This window comes from Phalacrocorax aristotelis, chromosome 12, assembly GCF_949628215.1.
Source record: "Phalacrocorax aristotelis chromosome 12, bGulAri2.1, whole genome shotgun sequence".
In the NCBI taxonomy this organism is placed as follows: Eukaryota; Metazoa; Chordata; class Aves; order Suliformes; family Phalacrocoracidae; genus Phalacrocorax; species Phalacrocorax aristotelis.
In genome coordinates this window covers 6720113-6744420 of record NC_134287.1, presented here as the reverse complement: position 1 = coordinate 6744420, position 24308 = coordinate 6720113, and the positions used below count along the sequence as shown (strand labels likewise).

The 24308-nt window shown below is 36.2% G+C and overlaps 1 protein-coding gene across 2 annotated transcripts in view; it reads left to right on the top strand.

Annotated features, from left to right (window-relative positions):
- Positions 1 to 24308, top strand: part of ADGRA1 (adhesion G protein-coupled receptor A1) — a 291609-nt gene that overhangs the window by 146480 nt on the left and 120821 nt on the right. The window contains exons 8-12 of one of the 2 annotated variants that reach the window (XM_075107276.1): positions 2680 to 2844; positions 6229 to 6427; positions 7776 to 7925; positions 10997 to 11158; positions 15782 to 15997. In XM_075107276.1, the coding sequence (XP_074963377.1) occupies positions 2680 to 2844; positions 6229 to 6427; positions 7776 to 7925; positions 10997 to 11158; positions 15782 to 15997 (892 nt within the window). Of the gene's footprint in view, positions 1 to 2679; positions 2845 to 6228; positions 6428 to 7775; positions 7926 to 10996; positions 11159 to 15781; positions 15998 to 24308 lie in introns of those variants that run through there. The other variant, XM_075107278.1, reaches the window with a different exon arrangement.

The window sequence follows — 24308 nt, the reverse complement described above, 5'->3', positions numbered from 1 at the left end:
ATCAGCTCTAGGATTTTATTCTTTCTCAGATGTCTATAAAGATGATGTGAGATTGTTTTGACATATGAAATTGAAGATTTAATTAAAAAAATTTTATCAGCTGGCTAATTTCACTCAAGTTTTTCAACCTGAATGTAAGATATAACGTTAGCTAACAGGCTGCTGTTATTGGGCTTTCTCATATGAGACTTCTTAAGAGAACAATTGCTTCTTTTGACATGAAAATATTCAGCTACTCTGTCTAAGAATGGCTTTTTCTATATTTTCTGCAATAAAAACTTTTTAGAATTTGTTGTAGAAGTGAAACAGAGGGTTCCAAGGTACTTGGAGCTCAAAGCCAAGATAAATAAGAACAGTGTGAGATTTTTGAAGTTACTGTTTGATGATAAATTTGACCGAATATCTGGAGAACTGCACACAAATTCTGAAGCCAGTTAATTTAAATCAAAGGCCATTTACCATGGTTTGCTTGTTTTCTGGGGATCAAGATAATGGGCCTGTAGTAACTACTTGAGAAAATCGTCCTTCGTTGTGTGCATATTTCAAAGGGAAAATTACATATGCAGCTGCCTAATCACTTCCTACCTTGACTGTCATCTACTTGCATGTGTATCAGAAGTAGTCTATATACAAGGAGATAAGATCCAGTCCTTTCTTGTAGCTAAGTTAATAAAGGTGCATGTGTAATATACAGAGGTTTAAGCTGAAAAAGGATGACATTTTTAGAGAAGTTTAAAAGACCGAAAAATAAAGTATATATAATTATTCTCTGTGTATTTTTCAAAATGTTAGGCTTTTTACAGAAGTGCCAAGTCCACAAGTAGAATTTTTAAAGATCTATGTTTTAAATACAGATTTGAAATCAATTTAGTAATTTTTGAATTCTGTGCTCTTTTTATAGTGTACCTTTTTCCCCTCTCTGACTGTACTCCATTTCTTCCCACATAATTTCTAATAGTCTAAGCCACAAGGCATATTCAAAGACAAGCCATTTCTGTAAAGCAAAGTAAATATTTTACATAATTACTACCTTTTTTCCTCTGCCAACTACTTTGAAAAGCTGTACTTTCTTTAAAAGTGTAGTAAAATTTATTACTAGCCCAATAGTAGATTTAAGATATAATGTATTACTTTCTTAAAATGTAGTAGTTAGCATTATTTTTGTCTATACGATCTATGGGGTTACAGTAATTGGAGAAAATTCTATCCCTGATGAAGTCAATTGAAGAATTAAACTTTATGGATTTCATTAGGGCCTGGGTTACACCCATTAGATGAAGTAAAGCTTCTCAGCTGATTTAAAATATACAGAAAATAATAGCCAGAGCAGTTCTAGACAACTTTAAATGTTTCTGAAATTATTTCCTCCTTCTCTAATTATACATAGAATATTTAGCTCAGGCAGCTAAATATTGGTGTGGTGCAGTCATGCAGAACGTTTGTATTGTAAGAGAACCACAAAGTGTGCCTATATTTAACTTGTCTAACACTCATTATAAAGAGTTAATGCAACCTTAATTTATTGATATTAATAACTACATTTCATATTCAGTGGGGGACAGTGTGAAAGAAGTTTGTGAGTAGATAGGTACTGAAAGAGGTATCAACATTTGCCTCGTCTCATTTTGCATTCATCAGGAAAATTACATACGGCTTCCGAAGTCAATGGCTAGTGTAAAAATTTTCCCATGCTGCCACAGGAGCAGCAGGTTCTGCTACTGAAATGCCGTAGAAGCTGCAGCTGCAGCTGAAGGGAAGCATTTTCTCTGAATTGGCTGCGTTGTCAACTTGAAATTAATTTCTGTCTTTCAAGTGTTTTTTTCTGCAACAAACCCATCCATTTTACAATACTGGGTGTAGGGGACATGGGGCATTGATACGTTACCAATCGTCACAAAAGTATATCGGTTATCTGTGTTATAGCCTGTCATGGTCTTGAGTGGTCAGTCCAAATTGCTGCTGCTAAAAGCTTAATGCCAATCACTCACGTATTGTCTGTTCCTATAATAACATAGAAGAAAACCTGTTTTTATATTTTCATAGAAAATCTCTGAAGGTAAATGTGGTTTAAGCCTAGCCAGCAACTATGCACCACACAGACGCTTGCTCACTCCCCCCTCCCCAGGGGGTGGGGAAGAGAATCAGAAGGGCAAAAGTAAGGAAACTCATGGGTTGAGATAAGAACAGTTTAGTAATTAAAATATAATTATAATAATAAATGTAATGAAAAGGAAAACAATGAGAAAGAGAGAGAGGTGAAACCCAGGGGAAAAAAAAGGTGATGCAACTGCTCACCACCCACTGACCAACGCTGCCAGTCCCCGAGCCGTGATCGCTGCCCCCCACCCCGGCCAACTCCCCCTGGTTAATATATGGAGCATAACATCGTATGGTATAGAATATCCCTTTGGCCAGTTTGGATCAGCTGTCTTGGCTGTGCCCCCTCCCCTCCCGGCTTTTTGTGCACCCGGCAGAACATGGGAAGCTGGAAAAGTCCTTGACTAGTGTAAGCACTTAGCAACAGCTAAAACATCAGTGTGTTATCAACATTATTCTCATAGTAAATGCAAAACACAGCACTGTACCAGCTACTAGAAAGAAAATTAACTCTATCTCAGCCGAAACCAGGACTCAATCTCTATATAATTATGTACAATAATTAATCTTTTATTTTTACAGTGAACTTATCCTATCCAGCATTGACATTGATGCAACTGGAGATTGGGAGTGTCTAGTCAACAATTCCTATGGGAATAGCACTAAACAAGTAGAAATTGTGGTACTTGAAACAGCTGCACCTTACTGCCCTGCAGAAAGAGTTATTAACAACAAGGGAGATTTCAGGTATGATTTTCTGGTTTTGGAATGTGTTTCATGTACTAATATAGATACAGATTATATTCATGCTTACATGATACTTCAGTGTCAGTTACAAAGATATTTATTTTACTTGTCATTTTTATGTAATATAGTAGGAAGGAGGGGCACTGTGTGGGAACACTTGTGGCAAATGGCAGTGCTTCAAGAGCAGCAGAGGTTTGTGAAAGTCATAGAATCTTTCTTCTAATTCCTCAGTGTGAGATTATGGAAAATTTCAAAAGATGTAGGCTCTTTACAGCTAAATGAGAGAGGATTCAGAACTGTTATTGGTCTTTTGTAAATTTTAGAATGTGATAACAGTGCATTAAAGCATTAGAAGCTTAAATCTTCAGTTCTTTTCTAATCTGTTCCAGTTCTAGTTTTGTTCAGCTGAGATTAAAGGTAACAAATGACATAAAACTGTTAGTAAAATATTTTACTGAAGAGACTCAAAATAGCGAGTAACACTAGGAAAACAAATACATCGTTTGAGGTGAGTTAAAGGACACAAAGTTCCACCAATATATCACATGATTAGAAAATACATCCGAATCGTAGAGTCTGCACAATTTTGTTGACTAAATGTAATTTTTGTTTCATCTTTACTTTTATCTACATACGCTGGTGGGTTTTTTTTATAATTTTAGTCCTCAGGAACTGAAGAAAAAATTAAGGATTCTGTGGAATTTGGTATTGTTTTCAGTTAGTTCTAAAATACTTCAATGATATGCATAAAGCTCTTAAACAAAATATAATTACCTGCTTGACAATAACACTGATGTATGATGGCATTCCCATTGAGAAATCAAGACGGTAATTTGTTACCAAGTGAATTATAATCAGAACAGTTAATGAAAGGAAAAGTAGACGTGAGAGGAAGCTTCTCTTAAACACTAGAACTTTCTGCAAATACTTCTGACCTGAAAGCCTCTCTTAATTTTTAATTTACCTTTAAAACTTTTTCAAAGGCCTTTTATTAATATTTCTTGTGTTTGAATAAAAATAAAGGAATGAATTAGAAAGAAGTGGAGAAACACACTCACATAATACGTTTTCTCTTTACTATGAAGCTATTTTATTATGTGTTAACCTCAGTTCCAGTGAGTGCACCACATTTGCTGAATATATATTTATGTACCTATTTAATCCATAGATATTTTTATTTAGATATATATATTTAAATTCCATATTTAATCCATATATCCATTAAAGATCTTTGACAATCTCAGCTATAGAATTTTTTTTGTCACCACAAAAAGTGCCATTGTATTTTCTCATATTGGATGGGCTTAAATGTATTTTAATAAGATCTTTTAAAAATATATATACTTCCTATCAGATAACACGTGCTGAATCTTTTAGATGACAACTTTATGAAGTCAATGTTCTTGCCATAATATAATATCCTTTTCTTCATAAATAAATATATATAAAAGCTACAGATTGTACAAACTAACATCAGGGGCATTTTTGTCATTTTATACACATCAAAAGAATAGGAGTGCACATTTCTCTCCCTATTGATCATCTTTCTAGAAATCCATATAAATTTACTTTAAAAATGTATATCAAAAGGATGCAAAGCCCATAGGTTCTTTTGGCATTTGAGGGAACGAGTTTACAATTATAGAGAATTTATCTGGCTCAAACTCAGCATTAGCACTTGAAATTGTTCCATAGGCTTACACTCAGAGGTGCAGCTATCACACCAGCAATTTTTCTTACAGACGCCTTTGAAGTTTCGGTAACATAGCAAGTATGTAAGTGGAAAGAGTTGAACCATAAAAGCAATGCTAAAAAGAACAGTTCTTTCATTGTGTCAAAGGAAAAAAGCATCAACTGTTAGGGAAGTGTGGTTCTTTCAGTTGCCCAGCCTAGGTGGTATTTATAATTGCACAACTGCAGTAAGAATTAGGCACTGTGAGTCAGAATGACCTGGCCTTATGTATTAAGAGTTTTTCTCTATGATGGCCATATTTTGCTCATTTTTTGCTTTTTCAGCTCTCTGTAGGATCATTCTGAAATGCAAATGGTATGATGTTTTGTCCTGTCATTCCTATTTGTAAAGGCCAGGTTCTGCTACCTGTGCTAACACTGGTTTCAGAATTCTCTCTTTAGCTTTACTTTTGAGGTAAGTTGCTACTCAGTGTGGCCCAATTGCATTGATGCAAACGTTTTACTAAAAATAATATTTCAGCCCAGAGGCAAAAGGAGAGTATGCTACTGTACCTATTTTGGTTTTGTTGTGAAGCTCCTTTCATGGTTCATTTTGCATCAACTCTTTTTACATCACCACCAGTGACAGTTAACTATGACATATAAAAATATTTTTCTTCTTACCTTTTCTTTGTTTGAAATGAGGAAAACTTACGTAGCCCAAAGCCTGCCAGTATATTGTGTAACAATGTCCAAATGGACCTGCACTGTATAACTAAGAGGGGCTAATATGTATGTTTGAGAAAAGGTTGATTGTCAAGGTGTGGGTTCACTGGCAGGCGGAATGTTTTTACGATGGGTTGGGTTTTATCATTACATCAGTGCGATTAAAGTAAGAACCATATCCTTTCCAGACAGGCTGACAATATATTTCTGGTTTTGTTTGATTTCTTCCAATTACCTGATCCTGCTATGTCAGTGGCAGCCTGGAAATGACAATAGATTTTGTACCAAAAGAAACAGATCCTGTTCTGTCATTCTAGAGAATGCAGCAGATATACAGAAAAAGAGTATTGTTTAATAGACCCATGAACTAAATAGAATAATTCTGGCTGCTCTTGATTTATAGTTTGTTTTCAAAGGCTGTTTTGGAATCACACTACATAAATCATGTATACCTAAATGGTTAATTATTGAGGGCTAGTTCCTTCCCCCTCTATGAGACATAATCTCTGCTGAAATCTTGCTTATTGGTTTCTGATACATTCAGGGATTTTTGCTTTTTGGGGCTTTGTGGCAGAGAGGGCTTTGTAGTGTTGGGTCAAAATTCAAAGCAAAGATTCTCAGGTACATTTTTAGCATTTACCTTTTACAGCATTTAGTAATAGGGTTTGGGTTTTTTTGCTTTATGGACTTACTGCTCTGCTTTGTGCAGTCTGCAAAGATGAATGTAGGGAAAACGCCATACATATTTTTTTCCTTAACACCAAACACCTTTCTGGAATTAATGCAGAATAAATGTGTAACCAGCCAGAGTTGAACCTGTATAATTTTGACATTTTCCTAGGAAAGAAAGTAATTCATTATAGAACATAATGAGGTAAAATTTAAAACAGCCTTTTGTCTCATGTATTCTGTATGTTGTTGCTATACTGTAAGTTGTCTTTAAACAAGAAGTTTCACATTGTAATTTTTTTATCGTGTTGTTCATAGATGGCCCAAGACTTTGGCCGGGATAACTGCTTACCATCCCTGTCTCCAGTATTCATTTAACTCCATTGCCTTTCACAATGGTGCAGAAGAGTCTAAGGCATGGCGTAAATGTAATCGAACTGGACGTTGGGATGAAGAAAACTATTCTGAATGTCCTTATTCGCAGGAAGTAACTCAAGTTCTTCATGCTTTTAGTCAGGTAACATTACAAATTCTAGGGCTTCCCTTCTCTAGTACTGATTTTATTGAATAGCTTGCAAGAAATATCTGTTCAGCCACAAGTTTGGGGTAGCTGGACTTTTAATAAAATGTTTTACTTGAGAAACAATGTTTGCTTGGTAATTGAAGTTGTAGTAGGAACAAATGCACACATTTATTGCCTTTTTCTTTTTTTTCTGGGTGCCTGGGGTCTAGACGACCATTAGTAATGTTGGCAAGGTCATCAGTGCTTCACTTCAGTTCCTTCTTTATCTTCCCCTCATGCATTTTTACCAGAAAGTTGTTAGTTTCTCTTGAAGTCCTGTATGAGAGTTTTGTCGGCTGAAGTGCCTTTCCCCATTGCCATTGTCTGTAACATATTTAAAAGAGCTGCAGAAATGAAGCCCACTTCAGAATGCCTTTTTGATGTCTTCCAAAAAAAGCAGTACTTAATGGGTTCTGATGGATAAATAAAGGGGAGAATGAGATAAAAATGTAAATGGATAGAAGTTAATGAGAAAAAAAGAGGATAACAGGGAACAGCATGGAGGATGGCACAGACCTGTAACTGCCATACTAACTTTTACAACTTTCAGTTTCCTTGATGATTTCTTCACAGTCAGTAGTGCTAGATACCACAGGAAGTTTGTTTTCAGATGTGTTGATCCTTAAATAAGAATAATTACTTAAATAAGAATAATGACTCTATTAAGAGAGCCAATGCAGTTACAGGATAATAAAATAATTAGGAAGGTCTCTAGAATCTAGTCCATTCTTCTGTAAGCAATGAAGTTAGGCCAGGTTTTTCAAGGCTTTAACCACTCATGTCTTTAAAACCTCTGAGGTAACTCTACACAACCTCAGGGGGTAACCTGTTCAAATGCCTGATTATCCTCATGGCAGAAAAGATCTTCTTCATAACCAGTCTGACCTTCTCTTCTTTCAATCGACTACCATTGTCCCTTGTTCTCCCACCATTAACCACTGTATATATGAACCCTCACTGATACTGTTGTCATGATGATCTAAAGATATAGGCAAGGCAAGGTTAGTAGCTTGGCATAATATTTTATGAGGTCAGTTAGTTGCAGTCTAGAAAAAGTAGAATAAAATCTTCAAAATTTGTTGGCCTGTTGTGCTGGTGTCTTCAGATAACAGCAGTGAATTCTAAGACCTAAGGCTGATGACACATTCATATGCCCCTGAAATTCATGTCCATGGAACTACCGATGCATATAAACCCATGTGAAATTATAGCAAGCATTATAGAAATGGACGTGATCTCCAGTTTTTAAAAGCGAATGAAGCTATCTAATTTATTACACCTAACAATTCTGATGTATTTTCAGATGCACGTCAATTTGACAACCGTGCTTGAATTTTCCCGCCAGCTGACAGCCTACACAAGAGGTGCTTCCCACTTTGCGGATAAAATGGATGTAATATATTTGGCTTATATAATGGAAAAGTTAATTGTCTTCGTGGATGAAGTTGAAGATGTAAGATATCTTCTCTATGCTGAAAAAAAGTATCACTTAGAAGTGAAGTCTTCACATATGGCCGTGTTCTTACTGTATGCAGGCACACACTGAAGAGTAGCTTCTAAAACTGATTGCTGGTATTCTGATTGCAAATGTTCTGCATATACTGTGATATGTTTTCTTATGCCAAAAAGGACAGCTAAGACATCTCATCTGACTGGCAAAGGCATTGCTGCTAAGGAATAAAAGTCGGTTATCAATAAGCCACTTCTTTAGTTGTCTTTTTCATTTTAATTTCCACCATGTCTAAATTATTAGAATGAACTCAAGGTGCCTCTCCATCTGTCCACTGGAGTTACACATGCTTCTTTTGTTTTCTCTATTTCATCAGGAGGTTTTCGCTGAGTTTTGAAAGCATGTATCCATTCATGTGAAGAGAAGATAATGTGTCTTTAAGTGCAACTTCCTACACAAACTTTTAGCATAATGTATGGCATTTTTACAGGGACATCTAATCAGAAATTTATGCAAATCCTATGGGAAAAATAGGTTTTATAGAGAACAGCAATGTTCATCATAGTTTTTACTGTTCATTCTCAGAGTAACTGCTTGCATAAAGATTTCATAACCTGTAATTTTTGTACACATGATAGCTATAGTTCAAACATTTCTTTTGGTTTGGCAATGTTTGTTCCATTCTGGCTCTGGGGATTGTAACAGTTAACATTTTAGCGCCAATTTGAGAAAGCCTCCAACTTCAATTTCATCATTATATGCCAGACCTAAAGTGTATTATTAAGTGCTCTCCAAGAATCATGTTTCAAAGCTACAACTGCATTTCGGCTCAAAATCCTGATAAGACCTTACTGCTTTCTGAAAAACAAAAATTTGCCATCCAACAGAAACAGCTGGATTTACCATAAAGCCTCTTCATTTTTCTAGCAGCTGATTCATTATCCGTTAAAACTGAGCACCATCTCTAATCTTTTAATTTATTTCTTCCACCTTTCAGATAGGTTTCATTTTCTGGTTTTTGGTCTCAAAACATCTCCATCTCCACCACTTATCTCTACATGTTTCACTTTGTAATCCCTTATTGTTTTCATGATTTAGAATATTTCTCCAAATTTGTCTCAGTTTCCTTCTTCTATTTTGAAGTTTACACTTTTTCCTGTATCTCAAGTTCACTAAGTAGGTTCCTCATTCATTGAGCTCTTTACTAACACCCTTTTCTTAACTCTTACTCATAAGGTACAAAAATACACATGAAATTAACGTTTCAGTAGTTTCACACATGACGCTGAACTCATGTAATTGTAAATAGGATTGAACTTCATTCCTTGTTGAACAAGGGAACATATGAACAAAGGTTTATTAGGTTGGAGTTGACTAGCATCTGAAACTACAGTCATATAAAACCATTAGAAAGTAATGAAAATACATACGCAGTGGTTTTCTGTGATTTGTCAAAATAATTTAAAAACTGTTTTAGCTAAACTAGTACAGTGTCTGTACATCTCCTCTGGGGAGTGCCTCTCCCAGTCAGCACAGGATTATTCATTTTTATACAACTTAGTGGTACTTTGTCCCACCTGGTGGTTCACCTCTTAAACAAAAGAGGTGCAACATCTGCACTGGGGACATATTTGCAATATCCTACAACATTTTGCCAGGAAGATGTACACCTATTAGGCCAAATTTTTGTATTTTTTAATGCCATGCCTTTACTCTTCATTAATGCATTTAATTATAATATAAATTACTTCCTTTTCTGATTTCTCTCCTTTTGTATATTTATAGACTATTGTTCTGCCCTCAGTACTGATTGGTGTATGCTTTAATAATTTCTCGTCTTTTTCTTATAATTTCTCATATAATTTCTTATTATTATTCATTGTATCCATAACTCTGTTTCTCACATTGTCAAAAGCCATAGTAGAATTATCTACTAATTATGTTCTCAGAAATAGAGTATTTCAAAAACAGTCACATGAAATTTCACATATAGTCTAATTACTTGTGTCCCTTGCTATGCATGTGAAATTTATGTATATTTTATTGAAAATGCAGGACTAACATCATAACCTCAGTCATTCCTTAAACCTTTTCACCATTGCTGAATCTTTTTTTTCCTTCCCACTGAATTATCTGTAGATTTGCCTTATTTTTCTGTTTCTATTAGTATGACTTTTTAGCCTCTTGAACTATTCTTTAACTATATTTCTCTTGGTCATTTTTGTCTCTTCTATATATCTTTTTATTTAGGTATATTTGTGACAACCTTGTATATCTTTGGTGTATCTTTGCTGTAAAAAATAATGGTAATGTTAATTTTGAAATCTCACTCAGACTAAGTTTTAGAATACTAAAAAAATTAAAATTTTAATTTTAATTTGAAATAATCACCAAAAATATTCACAGTGATGATTATTCTTCTAAATGTAAAGTACTAATACAAATTTGAAACACATAGTCATACTTACCAAAATCTGCAAAATGTTATCCGGCAAAACAAAGGTTTATCACTTTGGGTTAGCCACAAGTGTGAATTAAAACATCCAAAGCTATAAGCCCACACTTGCTGTATAGCCAATGAGATGATACAGGATTGTATCAGGGCCTGAGTTATATCTCAGATTTACCCCACTATGTCTCTAACAAAAATGTCTTTCATATATTTTTTCCCTCTTAATTTTTTTCCCCAAAAAGGCCCTTTGATTAAACATGAAGCAGTTCTTTAGAGGGGCATGGTCAATTTTAATTAGTTTAAGAAAGAGGGTGGTAATTCTGGGATTCCATTTATTGCCCAATGAGAGACTCAATTTTTGTGGTGTATGTTGAAGATAAGCTTTAAAATTGTGAATAAAAAGGCTTTTCCTTGAACTCAGTTGCATTTTTGTTTCGTGGTCTTTATTTTTCAGTCCATTTAATTTTCTTAATAAAATCAGAACTGTCTCTGAATGATGGTTACTAAGAGAAATAAGGTGCCTGCTTTCAGTTGTACTCTTGTGTACTCTTCTATTTTTGTGAGTTTTCCAGGCAATACCATTTTTTGGTTTTTTGGTGTGTTGTTTTTTTTTCTCTTCCAGATTGGGGACGCTCTTATTGAAATTGCCAGCAATATAATGTTGGTCGATGACCATGTGTTGTGGATGGCTCAAAAGGAAGACAAAGCCTGCACCAGGATTGTACGATGTGTGGAACACATTGCAAGTCAAATACTGACCAGCAATATTCAAGTAATATCAAAGGTACTTCATAAAATTACAAAGCTTTTTGTCAGAATTTATTTTTAAAATGTCATTGTTCTTCACAATTTTGCAACCAACTAATTTAGAGAAACGTGATTGTGTAAACCAGATACACAGCATAGCTGATTTCCATAGATATCCTTGGATTCTGTGATTATTTTTTCTTTTCTTCTGTTGGATTCTATTTAGAAGACCAAAATATATATTTTTAGTATCACTGATGGTATTAAAAAGTGTTTTTTCTTGACTTTGATTTATTGTATTTATTCTTACAATAGGTTGTTCGCAACACTTATCTTTCTAGTGTTCCTACCATTCACTCAGTTTCTGTTCTTTTCCCTACAGTATATGGATTAGTTTTGAAAGGTCTACATTGAATGAGTGAAATTTTTAATAAAAGACAACATGCTCCCTTGTTGCCTGAAGATTTTTGCCTTTCAGAGAGGATTCTAGACAATATTTGCTTATCATGTAGAAAATTATCAAAATATGATCTTGTCGTAAAGATTACTAATTTGTGGTTAGTTTTAGATTTTAAAGCAAGCTGTAGCGGTATGAAGCAATTGTTCTTATTCCTTGGCCTCCACCTACATGAATTTGTCATTTATATACTGAGGGGTTGTCATGTGGATACTGAGAAACTGTCTTTTTGCCAGTTTCAACATCTAAACAGCAGAAGTGAATCTAAATAAGAAGCTTGAAGCTTATCCTTTCAGAATTTTAGGTAAATATTTTAAAGCCTTATCGCTCCTTGGGTTGGTTTCATTGCTTGCTTGATTTTAAGCAACCTTTATTATTTTCTCAATTGTCCACTGTATTTACATGAAGACACTATTTAAAAGTGAATTCGGTGCTAGTTTCAATTACAGCAATAAGGTATAAGGAACTACAGGCTAAGCCAAATTACAGGCTGAGCCAAATAGCCTTAGTTCCTTCACTGTATCTTTTTAGAAAAGCAGTCTTTCAGACAAAGACAAAAATGTATTGGACGGTTTTCTAAAGAAAGTTTTTTAATTAATTCCTATTTACATAAAAGAATGAAATTTGCTGAAAATATTTATTTTTTATATTAAATACATAGAGACAATAATGTGCCTTTTAGAAGCATTTTGCAATGTGGCAGTTAGGGGGGCTCTGTTGTTTAAATGTCAAGTGCCAAAGGTGATTTTTTTCTTGTCACTGCTTCAGGAAGCTGTTGACATTACTGTAAACGGTAATTCCATGTACTCAGATGTAGATCTGTGTCACTAACCTTTTTGCCATGCTTTACAGTAAATAAAACCCTCAAAGCTTAGGTAGCTGCTAGCTGATGATACAATTCCTGAAAAAAAGGAACCTCTGTAAACTGTGTCAGTCGCACAACTTATGCATGGTTGTGTTCTTACACATTGACAGGCTACTTGGGAGCCATGACTGTTATTTTACATCATTTTTGGAAGACAAAAATGTTTTTCCAGTTCCATAAGGTTGTGTAATGACTAATTTCAAAGCCAGAAAAACACCAGGATGGATGCCTTTGTTTAGATCTTCTTAAGTCTCCCTTGCTGTCAAATGGCAGAAAAAACATGCTGCGGGAAGAATGGCCAGTAGCAGCTTTCAAATGCTAGATAATTTCCTATATATATACACACACATATAAAAAATATTGTATATTTAATGTTTCATTTAATAACCATGGAACAGTAAAACAAAGATGTTATTTTGCTATATGGTATTTAAAAGCTTAGATAAGTCATACAGACAGAAGGCTCTTTGTCAGGAGGCCCAGCCCAGGGCATGGCCTCAGTGGTGGTGATGAGGCCAGGCGGGGAACACGAGGCAGCCGATCAAGGTGGGGATCGGGTCTGGTGGTGGTGACCGGACCCAGTCACAGCCCGGTGGTTGCCAGGCCAGGCCGTGGCGAGGAGGCCGGCCCCAGGTCAATGGTGGGCCTGGGGCAAAAGGGCCGGTGGCCAGGCTGCAATGCAGCCACCACAGAGTGCAAGTGAAGCCTTGGAGGAGCCTCAGCTTGACACTGGGCCAGCGGGAAGGGGATGGAGACCCCTCAGAGGTAATGGGCACAGCCAGAAAGGCAGGGGGTGCCCTGGGCAACTGAGAGCTCCCAGGGTGGATCTGTACACCTCAGCACCCCCAAATTAATTTCCCTTCAGTATTGTTTGGTGGTGCTTCTTTGCTCCTGCTTTTATTTTATTTCTGTGTATACATGTCAGATGTGCAGTTTGAAAAGGAAGATTTCCAGCTGATTATAAAACTTAACGGTCCTGTGTCAGGCACGTGCAGTAGTTTTCAAACCCACTTCTGAAGAGTTTTCATTTCATTCTCCAGCCAGCGAGACTGTCAGAATATTTAAAGCAACATGGCTTTTTGTTTGTGTTCTCAGTCTTTGCAGCCTTTGGCACTGCTCTCGGCTTACCCAGGTAACAATCCCCTTTGGCCCTTCTACTGAGTGGTGCCTTTATCCAAGGTTTAGGAAATGGAAGCCAAATCATCATTTTCTGTATCTGTACGGCTTAGAGACAAGATTAGCTTGTGGCTTTTTGTAACATGTACCTGACCATGGCTTGTTTCCATTTGTATTCATTTTACAGTCCTACATAATGAACAGTTTTACCTTGCATTTTACCCATCTGTTTCTATATGCTAAGAATGGCATTTTCACACTGTTTGAACATTGTCAAGCCTTTACGGGTATATTTTGAGAGCAGAAAACCCCAAGTATTTAAAGAATTTAATATTCAAAATTTTAAAAATAGGGCTTACTCTTGTGAAATCACTTGAATCCTCATTACAACATTATCTAGCAAACATCTTATTCACCATCACCTCACAAATGTGTAATAAGGAACTAGGGTTCCATTCTACAGCATAAAAAATGAAGTTATGAATAATTAAGTGGCTTTTCCCAAGATTAAAGAAAATCTGTTACCATACAGGAGTTTTAGCTGAGTCATATAGCTTGATTCCCGTCACATGGATAATAGTATTCTGCAAGCAGTAAATTTTTTATCTCCTTGAAAGGCTATCTGCAAATGGTACAAAAAATTATCCATGTAAACCTAGTTTCAGGTTTTAGGACTTTTTAATAAATGGCCACTGGATTGTTAATACAAAAATTATTTGATTCTTAATGATCTTTGGCATTTTTATTCAAGCATATTAAAAAAAAAATCACCTTCAGGCAAGGACAGAAGAGGTGGAAATTTAATCTAAAGAAGTGATGTTTTAGGAATTTATAAACAGTTGAAAAGAATCTTCAGGCTACTTTTACTTTAGAAGTAATATATATATTGCTTACATACATATAATTTATATAAAAATAATAGATATATAACTTTTATTTGTCAAGTATAAAAAATATACTGAAAGCTTCTGGATCTGTCTGATTTTGAAAAAAAGTAAAACAAATGGCTTAATGAGACTTCAGTACTTTCATTTTGGACATACGCAGAGTCATCAGTGACTGAAGAAAGTGTATTTAAAAACCTTTTTGTAAGTCCAAAAGAACACCAGCAAGTCATGCACTGTGTCTCATAGTAAGGTTTAATTTGTTCTGGTACCATGACTTTTACGCAGTTAGGCTACCTTCTACCCTGCCCTCATTTTTTAATGCAAAATATTTTGGTCGGATTCATTTACTAGTATGAATTAATGTGATTTTCTTCAGTGAAGTAATTTCTTGTCAGCACAACTCATAAGATGCCCCAAATTCTGAAAGATTCACACCAGTTTTTACTAGGTGGATTTAAGGTACTTCTATATTGCTAGCTTGCAAAACAGAAGGAAAGTACAATATAAAACTGCTATGTTTGTACATTATCCTTCTGATAAACCTGCTAGTTTGTGGCTTAACTTAGGTTACATTTACATTACATTGCAATCAACGTGCTAAATACATACACTCAGAACACTAAACAGTCTATGCCTGGAAGCAGAAACCAGATATTCCAACCAGTGTGGTGCCAGTCTAAGCTAGTCAACCTGGTTATAACATGAGCTATTTATCTCATGCGCAGGACTGTGCTGAATGAATATACTAGTTTAAGGATAGAGATGCATATCTCTGCCCTGTGCTACAATCTCCATCTAGACACATCACCTCACTAAACGGCAGGTCAAAGACCTATAACGTGGTGTTGCATTGAACCATATAGTCATTCCTGTTCAATATTCTAATGGAACAAGATCTGTAAAAAACCAATCCATCCACCAAATAGCTAAGAAGCTTTCTGTTTCATTTCTGAGGTACAAAGCACATCCTTGTTCTTTTTTTTTAAACCATTCCTACTTGTGCTGTTGCTAGTTATCTTTATAAGTGTATTGCTTTAAATCAGGATTGATTTAATTGAAGCTGATAATGACACAATTGCAAAACAGATATAATAGTGACTGATATTAACTGATATATTCCTAAAGAAGATTCAAGCAAACCCACTATGTTGTTGTAGAAATCTATGTCAGTTTTTGAAATAAGTTCCGTTTTCTTTCTTAGCCTATGAATATGTATGGAAGTGTGTACATGCACTGTCCTTTATAAACTATATACAGTAAATACACAACGCACATATAATAATGCAATTATGCTTAATGAGTTAGTGACATATCTGCTTTTCAATGTTTTCACAGGTATCTCGTAATATTGCTCTGGAGGCCTTTATGATCAAGCCATCTAGCTTCACAGGAATGACTTGCACTGCCTTCCAGAAAATATCTGCAAATTCTGAGAAGTCAGTGGTGCATGATTTGGGAAGCTGGGAAGCAAATCACCACCCTGAGCAACATTTGAATTTCAAGTGCAACACTGGCAATCTGAACGGTTCCTTGGTGAATTCTTCTACCAGGGTAAGTCAGTACAATCATGAATATAACTTATCTATTTCAGTTTGTTTTCAGTAGTACCTTTAAGCAGAATACTGATTTGGAAAACGTATGTTTCATGTGTTGTTAGCATTGTAAACTGGTGAATAATCCCAACATATAAGTGGCCTTAAACTGGTGTAGCATATTTTGTTGTGCTAACAGATATCCCATTGATGCAATCAGGCAGAATGCAGGAATGCAGGATGTGAATAGAAATGAGTAAATGTTTTGTTCTTTTTATTTCTGGGTCCAGTTCTGCAAAATTCTCTGTGTAAGCAATCTCTTTAAAATAATTTGGAAATACTCGTTTTAGTGAGGTGTTGTCAGGGGGTTTTACATTTCAAAAATGTGGTTTTTTAGGGAAATTATCTTTACTTCCACTAAATAATATTACATTCTCTATCTTCTGAGCTTTATATGGAGGGAGAGTGTTACATTGGAGTTTTTGAGTAGTAGCTGAAGAAAACCAATAATAAATAAGCCTTTTAATCAAATACACTGTTATTATCAAATAATGAACTAGAACAATTAAATTTTGATCTACCAGGAAATGGAATTTTGCATTTGGCTGAGCATGTTATTAAATTTAAGTATTGCAGAGTTGAATTTTTTTTATCCTTCAGCTAAATCTCAGTTTAATAGGCATATTGAAACACTTTCTATGACAAAATGATACTTTTCTGGATAATATTACTATTTTATTGAACTTTGCAAGTATTTTGATTGAAATTATTTTCTCTTTGGTGCATTTTAATCTTCTGTATGGACTATGCAGTCAGTGATATGGTAGTTTGTGCTCTCAGGATCTTCTGGTAAAAAGGAGTCATCTTAATAATAGAAGAACAGGTTTAATTTGTTTCCTGCAATGCAGATCATTTCTTCTGTGTACACTGTTATCATGTCTATCCATAGAAAGGAGAAAGTTACCTCTGAAAAGAGAAGGGTTTGACATCCATAAGATGAAAACCAAATGTCAGAGATCTAAAAGATACAAGATTTCTGCAAGACGCAACCCTGAAACACTCTGCAATGTAAGGGATAGTATTATCAATACAGAAATATATATGGGGTTATATAGAATCATAGAACCATTAAGGTTGGAAAATACCTCTAGGATCATCAAGTCCAACTGTTTACCCAACACTACCATGTCTCCTAAACCATGCCCTGAAGTGCCACGTCTACACGTCTTTTAAATACCTCCAGGGATGGTGACTCCACCACGTCTCTGGGCAGCCTGTTCCAGTGCCTGACCACTCTTTCAGTGAAGAAATTCTTCCTAATATCCAATCTAAAGCTCCCCTAATGCAGCTTGAGGCCGTTTCCTCTCATTCCATGACTAGTGACCTGGGAGAAGAGACCAACCCCCACCTCACTACAACCTCCTTTCAGGTAGTTGCAGAGAGCGATAACGTCTCCCCTCAGCCTCCTCTTCTCCAGGCTAAACCCCCCCAGTTCTCTAAACTCTCCTTGTAAGACTTGCTCTCCAGACCCTTCCCCAGCTCCGTTGCCCTTCTCTGGACACGCTCCAGCACTTCAATGTCCTTCTTGTACTGAGGGGCCCAACCCTGAGCCCAGCATTCAAGGTGTGGCCTCACCAGTGCCAAGTACAGGGGCACGATCACTGCCCTGCTCCTGCTGACCACACTATTCCTGATACAAGCCAGGATGCTGTTGGCCTTCTTGGCCACCTGAGCCCACTGCTGGCTCATGTTCAGCCACCTGTCAGCCAGCACCCCTAGGGCCTTCTCTGCCAGGCAGCTCTCCAGCCACTCCTCCCCAAGCCTGTAGCATTGCAGGGGTTGTTGTGACCAAAGTGCAGGACCCGGCACTTGGCCTTGTTAAACCTCATTCAGTTGACCTCAGTCCATCAATACCGCCTGCCCAGGTCCCTCTGCAGAGCCTTCCTACCCTCGAGCAGATCCACGCTCCCACCCAACTTGGTGTCATCTGCAAACTGACGGAGGGTGCACTAGATCCCCACATCCAGATCACTGATAAAGACATTAAACGAGACTGGCCCCAACACTGAGCCCTGGGGAACCCCACTCGTGACTGGCCGCCAACTGGATTTAGCTCCATTCACCACAACGCTCTGGGCTCGGCCATCCAGCCAGTTTTTTACCCAGCAAAGAGTACACCTGCCCAAGCCATGAGCCGCCAGCTTCTCTAGCAGGATGCTGTGGGAGACAGTGTGAAGGGCTTTGCTAAAGCCCAGGTAGACACATCCACAGCCTTTCCCTCATCCACCAGGTGGGTCACCTGGTCATAGAAGGAGATCAGGTTGGCCAGGCAGGACCTGCCTTTCCTGAAGCCCTGCGGGCTGGGCCTGATCCCCTGGTTGTCCTGCACTTGCCTGGTGAGCTCACTCAAGATGAACCTCTCCATAATCTTCCCTGGTACCGAGGTCAGGCTGACCAGCCTGTAGCTCCCCGGATCCTCCTCTTGGCCCTTTTTGTAGTTGGGTGTCACACTGGCAAGCCTCCAGTCGTCTGGGACCTCCCTGTTAACCAGGACTGCTGGTAAATGATGGAGGGTGGCTTGGTGAGGTCCTCCACCAGCTCCCTCAGTGCTCTTGTGTGGATCCCATCTGGCCCCATAGACTTGTGCGTGTCCAGGTGGAGCAGCAGGTCATAAACTGCTTCCTCCTGGATTATGGGGGGGTTTATTCTGCAATCCATCCCTGCCGTCCAGCTCAGGGGGCTGAATACCCTGGGGATAACTGGTCTGACTGTTAAAGGCTGAGGCAAAGGAGGCATTAAGTACCTCAGCCTTTTCCTCATCCTCGGTGGAGATGTTCCCCTCCGCGTCCAACAGATTATGAATTGGAAAGTTTTCTTCATCAGCGCTACTAATATATTTTGTATTCCTTCAAATACTGAGTACCATCATTTCTAGTAAATGAATGTCTTGAAAGTTTGCTGGTCAAGCAATTGTGTCTCTCTCCTGTTATAAAGAGTTCTACCATAAATGCTAATTTCTGTTCTCTCCTATCAGCATGCATGTGTCAAATACACAGAATAAGTTAGAATATTTCTTTGAAGCCGCTTCCTAATATGTTGGCAGTATGTCACTATATAAAGATCTTAATAAAATTTTTCGTAATGTATTTTGAACCTAGCTGACTTTATACAGTGTACAGAAGTGAAACTCTACTGGCTACACAAAGAAAGAAGCTAAAAGAAAGAAAATAAACTTATTACAATGCAAAGCAATTTTGAAGTACGTGATGGATCTTCTGACAGAAGTGACTTTATTAGGTGGATCACTAATTATCACCTGTATATGAAATTGTAAATATTATAATTATAATATTATACAGGAGATTCTAGATTCAGCTAAATGTTAGTTGCATGGCTTTAGGTTTGAACACTAAGGCTTACTCAGATTTTAAATGTGATATGTGAATAAACAGACTGAATACATTCCTTTTACTTAATCCTGAAAAACAAGATGTTTTCATTCACTGTTGTTCTCTGGAACTTTTAGGCTAAGCACTCCTATAATTCATTCTGAAATGGGTTGCATTTCTTCATTGTTTAATAGAATGATCTGTAGAATTGTAACGATAACAAAAAATGGGATTCTTTCATCATCCACTAGCAAAATGATTTCTATATTTGCTCAATAGAGGCAAAGATTATACCTACTTGATTGTCCATTGCAAAGTTCAGGAAAATAGAGAATTCAAGATGGAGGTGGGAGTTGCTTGTTATATTTACCAACATTTAGTCACTATATTGTAAAGTAATACTCATTATTATGTCTGACTCTCTAGAACTTCATCTTAGATGCTGAAATTATTCTTAGAATCTTCCACTATTTAGCATAGGATTAATCATAAAGAAGAAAAAAAATGTAATGAAAATCACTAAGTAGAAATGGTAATTAAAAATCTAGTTTACTTCTAATAAAAATGTGAAAAGTTGTCCTTAAAAACCTTAATAAAAGAGAATGTTTCTATATTTTTGTGCTAAAAAGCGTAGCCCTCTTCAAATACAGAATATTGTAAATCTTCTGCTCCTAAGCATAAACAATTGTTTATGCCATCTGTTGCTAACCAATTACAGTAATAACTTAAAAAAGTGAATACTCATTAAGCAATTTGTGGGTAGTTGTTGGGAGAAGACTGAAGCAGATGATCACTAACTATGTTAATAATACAATGAAAGCTTTTTTAGTTTACCCATAGTGATATTTCCTGGCAATGGTAGGAAACTGATACAAATTTAGTCAGTGGTTGTCTACACAATTTAACCTGATCCGGTTATTATGGGATAGAGGGCCCCCAAAAAGGGAAGAATTAGGTAAAAAAACAGTTGAAAAAGAATAAACTTTGAAAATTAAATAATTTAAAAGGCACTGAAAGAGATTCACCATTCAGAGGAATTCAGGAGATAACTGTGCAAATATATGTATATCCACTTATTTTTCAAATATGTGGTAGGTCTTTTATAGACTAACTTGCAGGGTTTCCAAATACCCTAAAGCAAAATATTATTGCAGTTTTATATGCAAATTTTTATCTTTAAATCTAATGCTGACTCTTAAACTTTGAAAAGAATCATTTATCACTATTGCAAAGCAAAAGTTTCTTCTGATTTAGACCCTGATGCTTTCTAGTGGATCCCATTTCTGCTGTTAGTAAGGACTTTTGCTGCCTGACAGGACTCTACTGGGTGAAAAAAAATGGCTGATATATCTTCCTAATTTTTGATAGAGCGATGTATTTTGACACAGTGGTTGTTTTCACCTCTGTTTAAGTAGGCTGAAGGGCATCTTCCCAGCCTGGGACTCTAGACAGAGATCCTGTCACAGGAATGCTCCCAAGGCACAGCTCTGTCCCGTGACTTGGCTGTGGTAGAAGGACATCGCAATAATGACACACCAACAAGGCTGCTGTAACATTTGAACTCAGACAATGTGAGAACAGCTTATGAAATTTTAGTGCCATTCAGTACGAATCCAGTGTCTGGTTCCCATTTGATATTAGACCTGAAGCATACTTTGAACCTAATCTCTGTTCCAGCCTCATCCTCTAAACTATCTCTAGTGCAAAGATAATCAGTTATATACAGTTAACCCTTCTTTGACTCACTAAAATTACTGCAACATAAAATGAACTTTTAGACCTCCTGTACTATCATAATGAAATGTGTAGTTTAGAGGGGACCGTAGATTCAGTGTTCATGCTTGGACTTAAAAGAAAGCATTTTGTTAATATAATTTACAGTTTCAGCGTCATTGAAAATGTCAAACAAGAAGTATTCTCCTCTCTTTGGTTATTCTTCCGACACATGAATGAATTAGCAAGTTAAGTTTCAAAGTTTCAAAAATCTCTATTTTCACATGTAATCCCTGACTTCTGAAATTTGAATTCCTCATAATATTCTCCATGTATTCCATTTAACTTTTCAATTCTATTTATTTCTTGCTCTGATCCAGACTGACCTTTTGATTTGTCAGGTTGTATTACAGGTGATGTCCGTCTGATAAAATGTTAAAAGTTAAATCGGTACTGTGATTGCTACTAGACATGCAAACCACAAAAAAAAATTCTTAAGGGCTTTGACAAAATCCTATGTTTACTTGCTTATGCCACTTTGAGATATTATATAATTTTAGAAATATTCTTGTCTCGAGTACTTAATGGAAAATATACAATCAGTATGTAAGAAAAGGTTTTTTCTAGCATAAAATAAATTTTGAATGTCAGACCATACAAATAATGTATAAACTATAATAAATTCATACGTAAAAGTTAACAGGAGTGTGGAAAAGAACTTAATGCAAAATTTCCACCAACAAGTGACAAAGCATTTTGGGGTAGGATAAAGCACAAAATTAAAAACCCAAAAAGGAATTGTGAAGAGGAAAGTTTGAAGGTGCAGAAGATAGGTCCTGCAATCCACTATATGTGAAATGTTCACGATCTGTATAAATAGTTAATTATATCCATCTGGAAGCTGCTTAGTAGAGTGTGCAATAATTATAACTTTCTCATTAATGCAAAAACTAATTCTTATAGAAATAATGATTAAAATTTATATTGGAAGTGTCAAAGCCAGGGTGTAAGATGTGCGGTTATGCAGCCATAGGTTTCAAAATGGTTTCCTACTGTACTTCAGCAAAACCAATTAGTTTTGGCTAAGATTTGAGCAATACTTTGTCCTCTTTCAGTGAAACAAAAGCAATAATAGCATTTAAAAACTTCTCTTCTACCTACTTATATCGTACATTTTCATTAACAGGGACCTTCCTCTTGCACTGGCAATTAGTAATGGTATGTATATTCTAACCACCTGTGAACCTGGTTAGGAAAGTACTTTCCTTTAAGCATGTGCCTATTGTTACTCATCTCATTGAGTTGCTTATCCATTTAAGATACATTTTTCCATGTTCAGGATGCACGTGTACAGAATTTTTCAAGGCAATAAGATCAGCTAAGGAAATTTAGAATTCAAAGTGATGTATAGAATTTGTGAACACAATTAAAAAGTAAAACAAAATGAAAATACTTCCTGCAGCTTGCACAGGAGATGGCTACTTTTGATTAATTTTTCTAGTCCAGTCTATCAGACCAAATGTTCCCAGTCCAGATCTTCTTTCATTCACTTCTACATTAAAAAATTGCACAAATGTTTTTCAGTCTCGTCTTGAGAAGTTTCACACTGAAATGTTCCATAACCACATACACCATTTTAACAAAATACCAGGCAACATACCCAACAAAATACTACTATACTACAGGGTGCCACAGTATCTCGTTAGGGTAGTTTGTATGTTTTTTTTCCTCTAGAGTTTAATAACTAATGAATTGATAGCTGTCTTAAATGTAACATGAATAATGTTGGCATCATCATTTCCATCATGACTTCCTCTAATTCCCCAGCACACATTGCTTCTTAGAGAGTATTACAGCACTTCCCTCATCAAACATGATGAACTTTGAGTATGTCTGTGTCATACAGATTAGTACAAGATTATCGTTTTCTTTTTCTGAAACTGTAGTTTTTACAACTGCAGAAAACATGCAATAAAAAACCCACTGCCAAGTGAGGCTGGGCACCACCAAACAAAAGTTATTTTCTCAGTTTTATATGTGTATGTTGGCATATTATAGTGAGACACTGGGGTCAATGCATACACAACACATAACAACATAGCTTATTTTGGTTTCAAAATATTTTTCCTCCAAGTATCGTAAAAGATGTAATGATTAAGCATCCAGACCAAGACACTTCGTGTTACACATCAGTATTTGCCCTGTTACTTTTCCTTTAGGAACTGTCTATTTTTGCCCATTTTTCTCTTTTCCCTGTTCTTTTCTTTGTATGTCTTAGCTCCCAAAGCGTTTTGCTCTTTTTGTATTGGATATTGATATTAATTTCAGAATTTGCTCTGGGAATTTAGGTCTGTTCTTCTTTCTCCATGGGTAGGTTGTTGGCCCTGTGTGATGTAGGGTTTTTAAAGTTTATTATATTTTACGTGTCCCACCCTTTTATATTTATTCTACATGGGTTTTTATCTTTAAAATATAGTTCTAAATTGTATCCTATAATGGGTTTTATTATGATTTAGAATTTATCTAGACGTATAGTGTCTATTCAATATTCTAAATAATCGTATTAATTATGGTTTTTACATTTAAATTTTTTTGTATTTTCTTCATTCTTAGACATAATATCTAGGAGGTATGGAAAAGTAGCTGTTGGCATCTCTCTTATTACAGCAATTGAGTCCTTGTTTTAAAATAAATTTAAACTAAGTAAAAGCATTTAATATTAAGAAAAGATCTGGGAAGAAATTCCACTTATTCTGAATTGCTGCTATATGATATATAAACTACTAGTTTCCATGCAGGCATTAATTTGCTTGCAGGTGTATTTAGATTGCCCATTGAGAACTAGCTATGGAAAAGGCTGAAATGTCTTGTCGTTCAGTTGAGTAGAAGGGTTTAACTTCAAAATCAAAATCAGACAAGACAAACTGCCCCTCTTTCTTCCAGAATAATGAAATCACACATTTGTGTATATATACCTCTTACTACTATTCCTTCTCAAACAATGTCTTTATATATTTATGCCTACTATGACATCATCAGCATTTGTAGTTTGGTGTTCTGTGTTCAATGTACCTTCTTTTCTCTGCACATGGTTCCATAGTCTTTTATAACGTGGATGGCTCTCCTGCTCCTGTAGACCTTTCTAAACATTGAGAAAATGAAAGACTGCCAAAATACTACACATGCATGTATGAAAAATGTCAACTATGTGAGGTATACAGAAGGGTT